At 42.2% G+C, this 16703-nt stretch overlaps 1 protein-coding gene across 6 annotated transcripts in view; it reads right to left on the minus strand.

Annotated features, from left to right (window-relative positions):
* dst (dystonin) overlaps window positions 1-16703 on the minus strand; it is a 642458-nt gene that overhangs the window by 589143 nt on the left and 36612 nt on the right. For 3 of the 6 annotated variants that reach the window (XM_043681258.1, XM_043681269.1, XM_043681284.1), the window contains 2 exons: window positions 8841-9029; window positions 3865-4072 (listed from right to left, as the gene is read on the minus strand). In XM_043681258.1, coding sequence (XP_043537193.1) covers window positions 3865-4072; window positions 8841-9029 — 397 coding nt within the window. Of the gene's footprint in view, window positions 1-2329; window positions 2530-3864; window positions 4073-8840; window positions 9030-16703 lie in introns of those variants that run through there. The other 3 variants (XM_043681300.1, XM_043681292.1, XM_043681275.1) reach the window with 1 other exon arrangement.

Consider the following 16703-nt stretch of genomic DNA (forward strand, 5'->3'; position numbering starts at 1 on the left):
ATCCATCTCATGTGATGAGCATTATACAGCAAAGAAAAGAAAACACAGAAAGGCTCTTCATTCTTTATCCCAATAAGCTAAATAGTTGCCTACTAATTCACCTGAATGTGGACCATTAACTGAATACATACAGATACAAGCTAAATTGTGCAGCAGCAACAGCATGGACATTTTAGAAAATTCAAGTTTAAGAGCAACATCAAATTCACATTAAGTGTGAAGAGAAAGATAAATCTTGGAACTCTGGAGGAAGACACATTAGGAACAGACTTAATGTGGTGAGTGCATCAGAACAAAAAGCCAAGATTCCAGTACTGATGCATCATTCGGTTCTGTTCCTTGGAGAGTGCAGCAACTGTTATTTCCACAGCTGACTCTCTACTAGTTACATTATGCAACAGCTGAGATGAAATCTAATTTTGTTCATTTACAGTTTAATCCTGTTTAAAACATAGATTAAAATAGTAAACACACTCGTAATAGACAGTGTGCAACATGGTTCGATTCTGACCATCTACAACCTTTTCAATCACATCGCACCTTTAAGATGGTAAAGCATCGAAAGGCACTTCCCAGGAACCATTATCTGACAAAAATTGGCACCAATCTACATCAAGTAGTATTATAATACATGACCTGAAACTTGGTTAATGAAAGAAAAGGATATCCACAAAGAATTGTATATACAGAGGTATTAACTTTATTAAACAAAATATAACAAATTCAACAAGAAAATAACTGATCCACTCTCCAATTTCTTGCATGGAAATTTCACTTAACATTCCTCAGACGGCTCAATGAGCAAAGATACCAAATACCTGGACTATGAAGCCAAAACAACAAATCTCAACAAGGCTGGGACTGAAGTTTGAGATGAAAGCAAACAGAATTAGGATTCTTGTTGACTTTATGATCATTACAGAGATCAAAACATCAGGGCAGTATGACACATCAGAGTTAAGGCTATCTTATAAAAGAATGAACACTCAGTCAAGGCACCAAAGACCTATCTAATGACAAATTGTACTCAGCAGCTTCCATGGACTAATACAATCTGGACACAAGGATGTGGTAGACAGGGGAAGGGAGGGAAAGAAATAAAGAAACTGTCACCTCTGCTGCAACACACCAGGGACAACAGTTCAAAAGAATATGTCGAATATTTCCGATTGTAAAGAGTACCCTTCTGTCAAATAAAGCCAACAATGAATCTTACTTGCCAACAGATGAGATTACTTTTAAACATCCTACATCAATTCTTACACTTCAAATCAGAAAAGAAATGAAAATTTCAAGCAGTTCACAAGACTGAAATCCATTGACTTAAAAATAAATCAAGAACCAAAAAGTGAAAATCATCTTAAATACATACAACAATAGTTATGGTCAAGAATACATTGAAAGGACAGTGGTATCAGATTTAATAGCAACTTTCAAACAGGAAACTGGAGGAATACCTGAAGGGGAGAAAACCTCAGAGCCAGACTATGGGGAGAAGAGTATGCAATTGGGTCTAATTGGTTAATTCGTTTTAAGACCAAGCAGAAGCAGGATAAACTGAATATTCTCCTCCGGTGCTTTACTATACTGTTCCATGTTGCTCTCATCAAGCTGCCAACGCACATACAATACAGCCTTAATTGTTGTACCCTGCTCTGCACTGGGTAGCACTTCAATGCACAAAGGGACAAAGGTGTCCCTCATTTCCACATAACAGCTTGGTGGATTTAATTCCCACTTTCACCAGGCGAAAAAAAAACGTTGAGTCATTTCATTCTCCGTTATCTTCAGAATTGCTCCAATGACTAAGCAGAATTATCATCCCAGAGAACAATTCCTGTCTCTCTGAAAGATGCACATATTCAGCAGGTTCAAATTCTTGGCTGCTGGGACACAGTTCTCTGACAGTGTGGGTGCCACATTAGATAGGAGATATTAAGGCCATTTATATGTTATCTATAAAGAGCCTCCAAGTGTTACACATCACAGGCCAAGTGACGGCCAAATCTCAGAAACTAATCTGACTGAGAGATGAGGCCTGGCCAAACTGGGGCACGATATTATTTATAGAAATATCGATATGGAGAAAAAGGTGACAATCTAGCCAGACATTAGGAGAGAGGGAGAGTATGAAAATAAATCTCAGTGGGAGGATTTATATTTCTGATCTCTCTTGCCCGCGCACAAAAATACATTTGGCATCACGGTCTAAACAAAACACTTCATTTAGTCGTTGGTCCAATCATTCGGGACAATAGACAATCCAAAATGGAAAAGGTATAGCGAGAGAGGCGAAACCGTTAGCTGACAGCCATGAAAGCGGGTTTACCTTTATACCGCTCCAGCACGTCCTCATAAGCCTGCAGATACTGCAGTTCATCGGCGTAATAGTAAGCAGCGGGGCTGAACCCTGAGCTGTAGCCGGCCATGGGTGCTGGAAAGGAGCGGTCGGCACCGTCTCTACAGCTCTCCTTCAACTTGGAGGGAAGGACTGACCACAGGCACACACACAGGAGACACACTGAGGGCTGGGAACTTGGCAGAGCCGATGGGGGGGGCGAGCTGAGCGAAGGACCGCCCTGGACTCACCAGCACCAATCGCTCTGCCCTTATCCTTCCTGTCCCTCCCCCGGCCCCCAGGGTTGGCGGAGAGAGAGAGGGAGAGAGAGGGATACCGGCCGCTCTGGTCACTGCTTCTCCCCACCCAGCTCCTCTCCCGTTAACAATACAACAGCCGGCTGCACATCACTCTCTCTGAAGTACCACAGACATCCCCTTCCCCATCCTACACACAAGGTTTCGGGTGTGGGGTGGTCCACCAGGAATATTAGAAGGGCAGGATTTTGATTTATATATATATATATATATATATGTTAAACAAGCTGCAGAAGATGGCGTGAGGTCTCTGCCGTGCAGAAACTGCAGCGTTTTGGTATTGTCTGAGGATGAAGGGAGGGGAAGGGAATCATTCCGTCATATCCACGTTTACGTTCGAATTGTGTTTTTTTTTAAAGGGAAACATTTTACAAGGAAAATGTTTTTCTTTAACCAAAATTGGTTTTCTAAATGTTTCTATTTATAAATCAAATCTAACATGATGTTTTCAAACCAAGCATATCTGGTAATATAACGTACACACATCATCATTAGCTGGAAGAAGGTTCCATACCTGGTTACTCGGAAAGAAAATGAGATATAAACCAACATTTCTCCCCGAGACATAACCAGGCACACCGCAAGAAACCCAAGATGCCTGTCATTCTGTTATATTATAGCATATCACTATCTCGTATGCTAAATAAAGACCGAAAGAACTGCGGATGCTGTAAATCAGAAACAAAAGCAGAAATTGCACGTTCTGAAAAAGGATCACTCGATCCGGAACGTTAACTCTGATTTCTCTGCACAGATGCTGCAAGACCTGCTGAGATTTTCCAGCAATTTTGTTTTTGTTGCAATCTTTTAATAAGTCTGTTCTCAGTACTGTCAGGTATACATACTGTATACCTGTATGTCTGTACACTGTATGTCGATGGGAGCTGAGGAAGTCAGGGAGCTATATATATATGTCCAGATCTGAACCAGACCTCCAGCAAGCAGAAACAGCTAGTTGATAACAAAGGGAATTAAGTGAAACTGAAAACATTACTGTATAACGCATTGCTTGTCAGTTTCACGCACCACCCTCAATTATATCATCGCCCCAATTCAGTGAAACAAACGGTAGCTTTCATTTGGAAGAAAATAAAGGCGTCTCATTGTAGAATTAAACCCTGCAGCTCTCCTGCACGACAATAAGATTCCTCATTGCGTCTGATGCACAGCATTCCAGATTTTTAACCCGATAAATATGTGAAGTCTCACCGGCTATCCTGAGAACGGCTCTTTCCGCCGGGTCCAGCACCGACCCTCCGTGAATTTTTCTCTTGGATCTCTCGTGTTTCGGCAGGTTCCACGGCAACGTGTCCCCGGGAGCTGGCGAGACAGTTCCTGATCTCTGACCAGAATCATCCTCATCGTCGGAATAATCGGCGGAAGACATGGAGCAGGGGCGAGAGCTGCTACCGACACTCTGTATGGAGGGGTGGGGGTGTGAAGGACAGACAAAAGCTCAAATTAAACCCATAGACACACATATCTATTGGCTCACAAATGATGAGTAGGGCACATGACTTAAACCAACGCGTTTTTGAAAATTAAAAAATCATGGACCTACATCTTTATTTCCCTCTCCCTTTAATTAACACTTTCACTTTTACCAAGGATATGTTTCCAAAACACATGACTTGATTTCTCAATCCCAATTTCGCACAATGACCATGAACAGAGTTGGCGACTGCTCCTAACAAACTGTATTTGTCTCCCCCATCAGGGCTAACTCTGACTTACCATGGTTCACAGGAAACGATTCACTCCACCAGCGTTTCTTTTGTTGAGGCCGGTTTCTGTGTGTGTGTGGTTTTTTTTTATATAAAAATAGTTATCCAATTTCTACTGTCCACCCGGGGAGATGAAGGATGAGAGCCAAGGCTTGTTTCTGCCGCCGCTGCCGCCGCCTTACTGAGCACCAGGTGTTGCTTACGAGTCCTCCTCCCCAGGGTCTGCAGCCTGGCGAAGTGATAGTGTTCTCCTTCCAGTCATCCACAGCAAGGCTGGCGGTGCATTCACACGAAGCTCCGCACTGGTCAACTGCAGCCAGCCGCCGCTTTATGGAGCCGCAGTTCCGGCTACAGGGGACTTTTGGGTTCAGTGCATCACTCAGTGACTCACCACTGCTTGAACTTCTCCCTTTCCCTCTCTAACAATGCCTTTTGTTCCACCCAGACATTGAGTGACCCGGCATCGCCATTATTTACAAGGGATGTTCTGGGCTCCCGGTACATTGTGGAAATATGTGAACATCCCATTTCTCGTCACATCCAATTGACGAATTAGCCAACTACGTCCCCCCCTATATTTTACAAAGACAATACACCACTACCTTGCACCAAGTCTCAAGAGATTCCCAGTTCGGCAGCGATTGGTTAAATCGTCCTGTCAATCTGGGCAGGGAGGCGACAGGGTCGCACACTACCGGTCAATGGTGGCATCCCAGACATTTCCCTGCGTCTCGGAGACAGACGACACATTGAGGGAAATGTGTAAATATCGCCAAATGATTGCAGTTTCGGGAATGAACCAGATTTATGACTGACACTCCCAACACTACCCCGCAGGGGGAGAAACGTCCTGGTCTTTTTTCGGCCATGTAAACACTAACAGAAGAATTTATTTCGGTGCCATAAGGAAGGGAGGGCTAAGACTGTTTGGACAAAGGGCTAGCGCCAGCATGAATAGGCTGAATGATTTCCTTCAGTGCTGTATCATTTTATGTTGCAACATAAAACAAGGAACAGGGTGTGTTGGAGATCTGAAACAAATAAAAACAGTGTTGGAGAAACTCAGCAGGTCTGTGAAGAGAGAAACTGAGTTAATGTTTCGAGTCCAGCGACACTTCTTCAGAAACAGATTGAAAGATTCGGAAGAAGAACCATGTTCGACTCGAAACATTCACTGTTTTTTTCTCTCCACGGATGCTGCCAAACCTGCTGAGTTTCTCCTGCACTTTCAGTTTTGTTGCAGATCATAGAGATGTACAGCACGGAAACAGACCCTTCTGTCCAACTAGTCCATGCTGACTAGATATCCTAACCCAATCTAGTCCCACCTGCACATATCCCTCCAAACGCTTCCTAATCATATACCCATCCAGATGCCTTTTTAAATATTGCAATTGTACCAGCCTCCACCACTTCCTCTGGCAGCTCATTCCTGAAGAAGGGCCTGTGCCCGAAACGTCGAATCTCCTGTTCCCTGGATGCTGCCTGACCTGCTGTGCTGTTCCAGCAATAAAGTTTCAACATTCCATACGTGTACCACCCTCTGTGTGAAAAAGTTGCCCCTTAGGTCTCTTTTATATCTTCTTTCTCTCACCCTAAACCTCTAATTCTGGACTCCCCCACCCCAGGGAAAAGACTTTGTTTATTTGTCCTATTCATGCCCCTCATGATTTTATAAACCGCTATATGGTCACCAACACTCCAGGGAAAACAGCCCCAGCCTATTCAACCTCTCCCTATAGCTCAAATCCTCCAACCCTGGCAACATTCTTATAAATCTTTTCTGAACCCTTTCAAGTTTCAAGATTAGATGAGATTAGATTAATTACAGAGTGGAAACAGGCCCTTCGGCCCAACAAGTCCACACCGCCCCGCCGAAGCGCAACCCACCCATACCCCTACACCTAACACTACGGGCAATTTAGCATGGCCAATTCACCTGACCTGCACATCTTTGGACTGTGGGAGGAAACCGGAGCACCCGGAGGAAACCCACGCAGACACGGGGAGAACGTGCAAACTCCACACAGTCAGTCGCCTGAGGCGGGAATTGAACCCGGGTCTCTGGCGCTGTGAGGCAGTAGTGCTAACCACTGTGCCACTCACATCTTTCTGATAGGAAGGAGACCAGAATTGCACGCAATATTCCAAAAATGGCCGAACCAATGACCGGTGCAGCTGCAACATGATGTCCCAACTCCTGTACTCAATACTCTCACTGATAAAGGAAAGCATACCAAACACCTTCTTCACTATCCTATCTACCTGCGACTCCACTTTCAAGGAGCTATGAACCTGCACTCCAAGATCTCTTTGTTCAGCAATACTCCCTAGGACCTTACCATTAAGTGTATAAGTCCTGCTAAGATTTGCTTTTCCAAAATGCAGCACCTTGCATTTATCTAAATTAAACTCCATCTGCCACTCCTCAGCCCATTGGTCCATTGATCAAGATCCTGTTGTAATCTGAGGTAACCTTCTTCGCTGTCCACTACACCTCCAATTTTGGTGTCATCTGCAAACTTACTAACTATACCTCTTATGCTCCCATCTAAATCATTTATATAATGATTTGGATGGGAGCATAATATAGGACCCAGCACCGATCCTTATGGCACTCCACTGGTCATAGGCCTCTAGTCTGAAAAACAACCTCTGTCTTCTACCTTCAAGCCAGTTCTGTATCCAAATGGCTAGTTCTCTCTGTATTCCATGAGATTTAACCTTGCTCACCAGTCTCCCATGGGGAACCTTGTCGAACACCTTATTGAAGTCCATATAGATCGTCCACCGCTCTGCTCTCATCAAACCTCTTTGTTACTTCTTCAAAAAACTCAATCAAGTTTGTGAGACATGATTTCCCACGCACAAAGCCATGTTGACTATCCCTAATCAGTCCACGCCTTTCCAAATACTTGTACATCCTGTCCCTCAAATTCCCTCCAACAACCTGCCCATCACCGACGTCAGGCTCACTGGTCTATACTTCCATGGCATGTCCTTACGACCTTTTCACTTTGTGAAGACTCAGTTTCATCCTCCCAGTTAATGCCATGAGCACGTAAACATCACACTTCCATCAGTTAAAGTTCAGTTCTATAATAACATCCAGTGAACGGCACAGTCATGCACACCAGCTGGTCTATATGAGCGTTTATGCTCGACTGCCGCCTCTTCCCACTTCTCTCCATTCCATGGGACGGAGCAAGAGAGTAGAACTTCAGTACAAGATTGCCATTGCAATCAGCCCAAACTAATAGAATTTGAATCGATGGGTGGGAAAAAATCAAATCTTGCCAACTAAGTCTAAGAAATTGGACCATATCAAAGTTACTCACTTGATGGAGAACTATCTTTCGTTTTCGGCCAAATTTGCTGCCAGTTCTTTTTGGCAGACAGCAGATCTGAGATGGGGCCAGTTGTCCATTTTTATGAACGCACACTGATATACTTCTGTAAATGTCACAATAATTTTTATCTCGCTGTTACTCAAAAGGCATTTTTTATTAATGTCAAAACAGGTTTGTCTGTCCAGTTAGGGTCAGAACCTCAAGATATACGATGCTGGGTCCGCTCACCAGAAATTGTTCAGAGATTATGTCAGGGGCTCCATTTCACTGGAAATCTCCTCCCATCGAGCCTGTGGCGGGACTTTGAAGAAACGGAGCCATGGAGACTCACTACAGCTCTGGACCCATAGCCCTGCAATATCCCAACCTTCAAGATTTTACCCAGTTCCCCTTCAGAAAGTTACCACTGAAGCCACTTTGACCACATTTTTAAGCAACGTATTTTAAAACAGAATTGGAATATATAATGATCAGTAATGAATAGTAACTGTGTTATATTATGTTGGTGCTGTTTAAAAATTGCTTGATTTCCAAATACGAGCCGCCAGTCGATTTGTCTTTTCCATCGAGGTTTCTTGAGAACAGGAAGAAACTGAAAATATTCCTGTAAGTACAGGATAAAGTTGCTCATAGAGTGATTAATAACGTCAGAATCTGATCCCAAACCGTCGCCGCGAGGTACGAATACCAGTCTAATCAATAAATGGGTCAAAGATAATTGATTAGTATCATTCGGAATTATCTTGAGAGTGTACAAAGTTAAAAATCACACAACACCAGGTTATAGTGCAACAGGTTTATTTGGAAGCACTCGCTATCGATGCGCTGCTCCTTCATCAGGCAGCTACCTGATGGCAGAGCATCGCTCCGAATACCAGTGCTTCCAAATAAACCTGTTGCACTATAACCTGGTATTGTGTGATTTTTAACTTTGTACGCCACAGTCCAACACCGGCACCTCCAAATCTTGAGGGTGATGAGATAAAGAGCATATGTTGGTGCCAATCACTGAGAAACTCCAATTTGTCTGAAGTTAAGACAACCCGTGTATTGTGTCAACAGTAGTTGACAGCGAACATAGTCCCCCTGGTCCGGACGCTAGAGGACTCACCGCTCTGCGTGTTGGAGTCCCCTGCACGGAGTGGTAAAACTCTGCCTGCACCCGACTGCTCCTCTTGATTTTCCTCCTTCTTACCAGATGTTCCTGATCGCTCTCAGGTATCTCCACCAGAGGCTTGGACTCGTCCGAAACTCGCAATCTGCTGCTTCTCCTGCCATGCCGTGGGCTGTGTCTGAATCCCTGAGCAAAAGCAATAAGAACACAGGGTTTTGTGTTATGTGTTTGTAAGGAACGCCCTTTTACTTTCCCTAAACTGGAACACAACTTGGCGTCACTGCCTTGAGTACACCCAATTAGTAAAGTGCAGAGGGCGGGCCGGAGTTCTGCATGGTTTCCAAGCAACTTCTTATCGTTTATTAAAGTCTTCTCCCAAACTTTGGTTTATTAAATATATACGCCACAGAGGAAAATGTGGAACTGCAATAAGGATACGGGGTACATCAAGCATTCCAGCTTTTTAAAAAATCAAAAGGAAGGGAAAATACATTATGCTCAGTGATGTTAAATTGAGTGGTACAGTCCATGATGGAGATGAGAGCTGAAGGTTTCAAAGGGGGAGTGATTGATTAAAGTGAGTGGGCAAAACTGTAGCAGAGTTCAGGCCAGGAAAGCGTGATCTCATCCATTTTGGATCCAAACAAAGAGTAAGTAGTATATTTTCAAAATGATGAGAAGCTAGGCATATGCAGAAGCACAGGAAGAGAATTAGAGGTCCATGTACAGAAATCAATAAAAAAAGGTACAAAAACAATGGGAGGCTAGCCATATCATGGGAGGCAAAAAAAGAAAAGCTGCAGCAGTATTTAGTTCTGGTTAGGTCACAACTGGAGTATCATATGCAGTCTGGGAATCTCTTCAGAAAATATACATTGGCCTTGGAGGGAGTCCAGTACATATTTATCATAATAATACTAGAGCTAAAAGGGTTAAACAATGAGGACATAATTGATCTCCTCCTGGTCCAATGCTTCTGTATCTCTAAGGTGTGGTGTATAGCATATGACATTCCAAGCACTCATGGACCATATTCAGGCCAAGGGTGGAACAGTCAGCTGCACACCAGAGCTCCCTCTACACTGACCCTTTCCAGATCTATCATCAGAAAGGCACGGTCCTATTGCACTAAAGCTCATTCAAGTGCCATCCCCTGATCTTTTTGCAGAAATTGAACATTTGTGTGAAATCAACAATAGTCTCAATGTTAGAGAATTTTAAAAATTCAACCTTGTGTGAAGAAATTTCTTCCAATTTCTGATTTAAATAATTGAGCCCAGGAAGGAGAAACATCTCTGTGAAAACCCTTCACAGTCTTGTATGAGTCTTCCATTAGACTATTACTCAACTTTCCAAAGTTCAGAGAGTTTAGGCTCAGTTTATTCACATTTTCATCATAGGGCAACCCTCTTATTCTAGGAACCAATGTTGTGAATCTTCACTGTACCAACTCAAGGCAAGTATATTCTTCTATAAATTATGGAGACCAAAACTATGTATAGTTTATAGTTATGCATAAAAATGTAACAAGACTTTTTTTTATTCTTGTCCTCCAACTTCCTTGCAGTGAAGATTAATAGGTCATTTGTCTTCTTAATTGTTTGCTGTACCTGCATGCTTGTTTTCTTTAATCCCTCTGCATGCATATCCAAGCATCCTTAAGCATCAACATTTAAAAGTTCACGCCTTTTAAAATTTATTTTTCCATTTTTGTTACAAGAATGAACAACCCCATACTTCCCCACATTTTACTCTAAATCTTTTGCCCCTTCATTTAATTGTTATAACTTTCTGATCTCTCAGCTTACATTCCCAGCTAGATTTGTATCATGAGCAAACATGGACACATTACTCTTGGTGTCTTCATCTGCCATTATCACATTGTAAATAGCTGAGTGCCAGGACTGATGCTGATTGATTGTACTAAGTACAGTCAGCCAAACTTGAAAATGCTTGCCTCCCTTCCATGAATCTGAAGATCTATGTTAATATTGTCAATCTCAACTCAACAAACATTTACTTTGTGTATTATTATGAACATCTCTTTGAAATCTGAGTATATTATGTCTACGGGCTCCTTTTTTTTAGTCCTACAGGCTGGTCCTCAAAAATTGTGTCAAACACAATTTCCCTCTCATGAACCATGTTGACTGCCTGATTCTGGTATGATTTTTCTAAGTACATTGTTAAAACGTTATTAATAACAGATTCCAGCATTTTCCTGATGGTGATAGTTGTGTGGGTGTTTTTTCTGCTTACACAAAGGTGTTACATTTGCTAACTTTCAATTCACTGTGACCATTCTAGAATCGAGAGAATTTTGTAAACAGTACACCCATTGTCTCTGCAAAGTTAGCTCTGTTTTCACCCAACGATACAATCTGATCGAGGATTTTTCAACTTTTAGTTTTGAAGATTTCTTAGATTTCTCTCTGCAAATGTTAATTATCTTAATTTCCCTGCTTTTAATAGTCACTTTGATACACTCTATTTCTGGTACGCAAATTGTGTCTTCAGTGATGAAGACAGACAAAATATTTTTTCAATGGCTCTACCATTTCATCATTCCCCATGATATTCTCTCCTCCCAAGATGAATGTTTAACTTAGTTATTCTCCTCTTCCTATTTGCAAAAGAGTTCCAATTTGTTTTGTATTCCTGGCAGGTTAATCTCATATTTAAAAATTTCCCTCATCAGTTTGTTGCTTGCCCTTTGCAGGGTTTTAAGCACCCTAGATTTTCAGGCCTACTACTATTCTTCGCAACATTATAAGTGCCTTCTTTGAACAGAATATTATATTTAATATTCCTAATAAGCATCTAATGGGTCTTTTCCATTGAAGTTTTGTTTTGTAATGGCACGTATATTTGTGGCACTTTTTGAATCATTTCTTTACATGTTTCCCCCTGATTATTTGCTGCCATAACTTTTAATCAATTTAACCAATCAACATTAGGCATCTCTCCTGTGTTGCCTCGCTAATTGTTTTTGTTTACACGTAAGATCAGTTCTGGGATCAGTTATGTCACCCTCAAACTTCAGATGAAATTGTTCTTTCCAAAGGATCTTTATCATTAGTAATTAATCATGCCTCACAACACGACAGTGAATCGTAAACAACTTTGTCACTAGCTGTGTGCACAAAATATTCTTCCAGAAAATTCTTCTGAATACAATCAACCGTAGCTTGTAAAGTAACTTTGCTAATTTGATTGGTCCATTCGCCATGAATATTAAATCTCCCCAAGATTATAATATTAACCCTATTATTTTATCTCTTTTTGTATTTTACTTCTTACTTGTTGGTTTACGTAACTGTGCAATTACATTTTAGTGTCTGACAAATACTGCCTTTAGTGTTTTCTGACTTTCCGCCAAGATTTAATTACCCAACAAATAAGTGTGCGTGTCATTAGACGAGGGAGGGTACAGGGACAACTGACTCCAACCCAACCAACCAGAATATTCACTAGCTAAAGCTCCAATTAGCTTGGTAAGAGCTGAATGGCAGATGTCTCTACAAATCACGGGCCTCAATGTAGAGGTCCCGCCTCACCAGAAGCTACTATGCACAGGCGGGGAAACTCTGGGTCCTAAAGAATATTTCTTCAACGCTCGTCTTTCGCGGATCGGATTGTGAGGTTGTAGTTTATTTTGTGTCTCGTGGGTTGTAATTTGTTGACGGGGGTGGTCAGTGGGGTTAGAAGGAATGATGGGCAAGTGGGATGTGATTTTCAAAGGCCACACCCTGCCATACTGGTAAGAACGGGTGTCCCCTGAGCCCATTAAATGGACACCCTGGTTTCCCATTAGGAATTTCTACCACTTCTCACTGCCCGGAAAGCACATAATCAGAGTTCAGGCCCTTAAGTGTCCATTAAATGACCACTTGCTATCAAGTTGAGGACAACTCCATTGGACCTTCTTATCCAGCACTAATTGCCAAGGTGGTTAGGGCCAAATCACACAATTATTTGTCCCTCTTTGCCACTTGTAGAGAGGCGATAATTTTGCTGTTTGTTATAACTCAATTCCACCTGTACCTGCACTGTTATTGTTATGATTTGCTGACCGAAGAGTCTTTCCTACTGCTGTCATTATATCCCCCTTCAATAATAGGGCTAGTCCTCTTCCTTTTCGCCTGTCCTTCAGAAATTTGTGTAGCCTTCTTCCCCAACATTAGTCATCAAGCAACTATGCCTCTGTAATTGTGATTATATCAAACTCATTTGTCTCTATTTGTGATGTAGTTTATCTGTTTTGATTTTTGAGATTTTGTGCATTCAGATAAAAAGCTTTTTTTTGTAACCAATGATCTTTACATGAAGCTAATGCACTGACACGTTATTACCATTAAACTCCATGTCCCTTCCTGTCCCACCTGCTTGCCTCTACCCAAATTGCTGTGTCGTATTGCCTCAACCTTTCTCTTCATGTTTCCAATTATTCCTCCACCTAATATCTTCTTCTAATATAAAGCCCTATCTACAGTCCTATCTAGTTGTATGACTCATCAAGATGCTGATTCCAGCCTATTATAAATGGAGGCCATCCCAAAAGATTATCTCCATCTTTCCCAGTATTGGGGCCAGTGCTCCATGAATGGAAATCCCTGTTCCCACACCACTTTTTAAGATATGCTTTTAATTCTCCAGTATGCTTGAATTTATGCATGGTTTGGGTAACAATCCAATTACTAATATCTTTGATGGTCTCCTTATACTTTCAGAATAGAACATCATTTCTAGTTCTTTGAATATCACTAGTTCTTTTGTAATCCATGACAAGTGGATCCTCCCCTCTTACTCCAGTCACAAAGAGACGACTTTAACCCTGGCAGTGGGAAGACAACACGATCTGTGAAATTTCTGGTTGTGACTCCAAAGAACAACATCTATCCCCCTGACAGCATTGTACCTCATCACGACTGCATTTCTTTTCAATGTAGGACTGCAATACAAACACGAACTCTCACATGTTGCCATCATTGCATGCAACCCTCCCAACCATGCCTATGTAACTATACCTAATTAACTGGATAATTAGTTACTAGTTTAATACAGTAATAGCAAATGACCACTTCCTAGCTTAGGGCCAATGGAAATGTATTCAAATGTGCAGGAATATAGAAAAAGCAAAGAGGAGGATGAATTCAAAGCTCTTTAAAACATCCGATGTAGTAGACCTGTTGGACCAAATGCTATGCTAATCTGCAATCCTATAAGCCAAATGTGCATGTCTATCCCTGGCTCCTCTGTTAGGAGAGGTGAGGTGACTACTTTCAGTCCTGCAGGTCATTCCCTAACAGTGGGTGGCATGGTGGCTCAGTGGTTAGCACTGCTGCCTCACAGCGTCAGGGACCTGGGTTTGATTCCAGCCTCAGGCAACTGTCTGTGTGGAGTTTGCACATTCTCCCCGTGTCTGTGTGGGTTTCCTCCGGGTGCTGGTTTCCTTCCACAGTCCAAAGATATGCAGGTCAAGTGAATTGGCTATGCTAAATTGCCCATAATGTTAGGTGCATTAGTCAGAGGGAAGTGGGTCTGGTTGGATTACTCTTTGAAGGGTCAGTGTGGACTGGTTGGGCCGAAGGGCCTGTTTCCACATGTCGGGAATCTAATCTAAACTTTCCCTTGGAAAAACAAAACCATCCTTCAAAAGTAAAAGATGGGCATGTCCCTGTATCCCTCAAGATTGTAATGGGCCTTTCTCTTCTGTTAGAAGCAAAAGGTCTCATTATATCATTTGACAAAAACCCCTCATACCCTTCACTTATTTTGTTTCCTCCTGCCTTATTCATAGGGTTCATCTCTGTCCTTTTTACCATAGTCACCACTACCTACTGGGTCGGGATGCTTTCTTCTTTAATTCCTTTTCCTGCTTCTCCTGTCTGAATGCCTATGGCCCCAACTGGTTTCCTAAGCAGCTTCCAGCCAGTTGCCTTAATGTGCCCTACTTTACTGCAGCAAAAACACTTCAGTTCCCTGAACTCTCCTCCACTTTCAATCACTGCCTTTCTATCCTGAGATGGTGATTTATGAACACTCCAGGTATCCCTTCCTTATCCTGGCTAACTTCCTTCCTCTCTCACTCTCCTACTTTCTGTTTTTCTCAGAACTCTGGGAGTGATGGAATGAGGGCTGATGAAACATTTCATAGTCATCGGCCATCCAAGCTTCCTGCCTAACACTACCAACTTTCTGTTTCTCTACATGTATACGTATTTTGATTGCAGGTAGTAAGGAGATTTTAAACTCTTCCAAGAAACAACCTCTCTTAACCATTCATAAATTGTTTTTACTCTGGATGCCCTGATCCACTTGTCAAAATCGATCTACTTCTTCCTCTTGAACTCTAAGTATGTCCCAGCTGTTTTGTTGGACTCCAAACCTTTGTCTAAAGGCCTATAGGACTAGTTCGTAAGTTCATCCGTTAAAAATAATTGTTGTCACGGTTTGTAAAGTCTGAGTCCTCCTCTAATAGGGATGCAAATACATTCAATGCTTTTCCAGTAACTTTGTTTGATAGAGGCAAAGTCAAGAGGTCTTGAGGCCACCCCATCTGGGTCACTACGTTTTCAAAGATAGCAAGAGCGCTTCCACACATTATCCTTCAAGTCTCGGTAATACCTATGATATCTTGAACATTTCCTGGCTCAACCTTGATTTTCTAACAGCTTCTGGGCTAATCTGTTAGCTTTTACTTCAACTGTCTAACTTCCTCTTTCTCTCCGGCATCAGCCTCCAGCTCCATTTTTCTTAGAGCTAACTATTATGCTCTCTCTTCTGTTTTTTCCTGAGCTTCCCATTCTAACCCTTCCTCGTTTCCTTGATATAGTTACTCAACTGTACCTGTCCCCTAACACGAACCTCAGTTCCATTACTGTCATTTCCCTCTGACTCCCTCTGTTTCTCAGATTTAACTGTGATGCGATCTGCAGCACCAACTGTGCCTTTTCTGTCTTTGGTGGACTTGCTCACCCTAGGTCTCCCATAACTTTGGACAAATCCCCTTCTTTTGTCCCTCTGTATTGACAGATATTTCTGTCAGTCCCAAGATGCTTGGACAATTTCCATTTGTTTTGCTATTTTATACCTCAAAAAACATCAGTACCAGAAGTTTCACATTTAGTACAGTAATTCTACACTACCCTTAATGTCGAACTGTTCCATATCACAGACATGAGCCCCCTGTTGTGTCAGGGACACTGAATTATCCAAATGGACAAGCACAAAGTGGTGAAGTGTAACATGTGATTAAACGTTTGTTGAATTATTGCAATAACACCTCCCAATTGACCTGTCCCACATCTAACTACCTGGACTATTACCCCAAAATCCCTATTTTATCCCAAACTGGCACTTAAACCTGACAGACAGAAGATTGGTAGTGGTGGTTAGACATTAGAGTAAAGACAGAAAGGTGATAAGCTATGTGGCTGGACTCAGACTGTTTGAATTTCAGTTTCAACCTTCAAATGTGTTAGACCTCTCTGAGCAATTGTATGACACTTTGATGTGGAAAGAGTTAAGCCTTTGAAAGAATCACTGAGTTGGGTTGGTTTCTTCTTCTGGGCAGTCTCCTCATGGAAAGCTACCACTCAGACACTCTGTTTTTGATGAGGAGCCATATTCAGTCTTCCAGTTCGACCTTTACTACTCCAGTCATAGTTATCTATTCTTTCCTTCAAGCAGTGTCCCCACGTTTCACGTCCAAGTGAGCACTCCGAGTGGGTCACCTCTGCAAGAGCAATCCTTTCTGAGACCTCACTGCTCAAGTTCTAGCCATTGACTGTCCCCACAGGGCTGCAAGATTTGGCTTTAAAACTCTATTCCGTGTTCCCCGCCCCCGACCCTGTCATT

The sequence above is a fragment of the Chiloscyllium plagiosum genome, chromosome 3, assembly GCF_004010195.1.
Source record: "Chiloscyllium plagiosum isolate BGI_BamShark_2017 chromosome 3, ASM401019v2, whole genome shotgun sequence".
NCBI classification, from domain to species: domain Eukaryota; kingdom Metazoa; phylum Chordata; class Chondrichthyes; order Orectolobiformes; family Hemiscylliidae; genus Chiloscyllium; species Chiloscyllium plagiosum.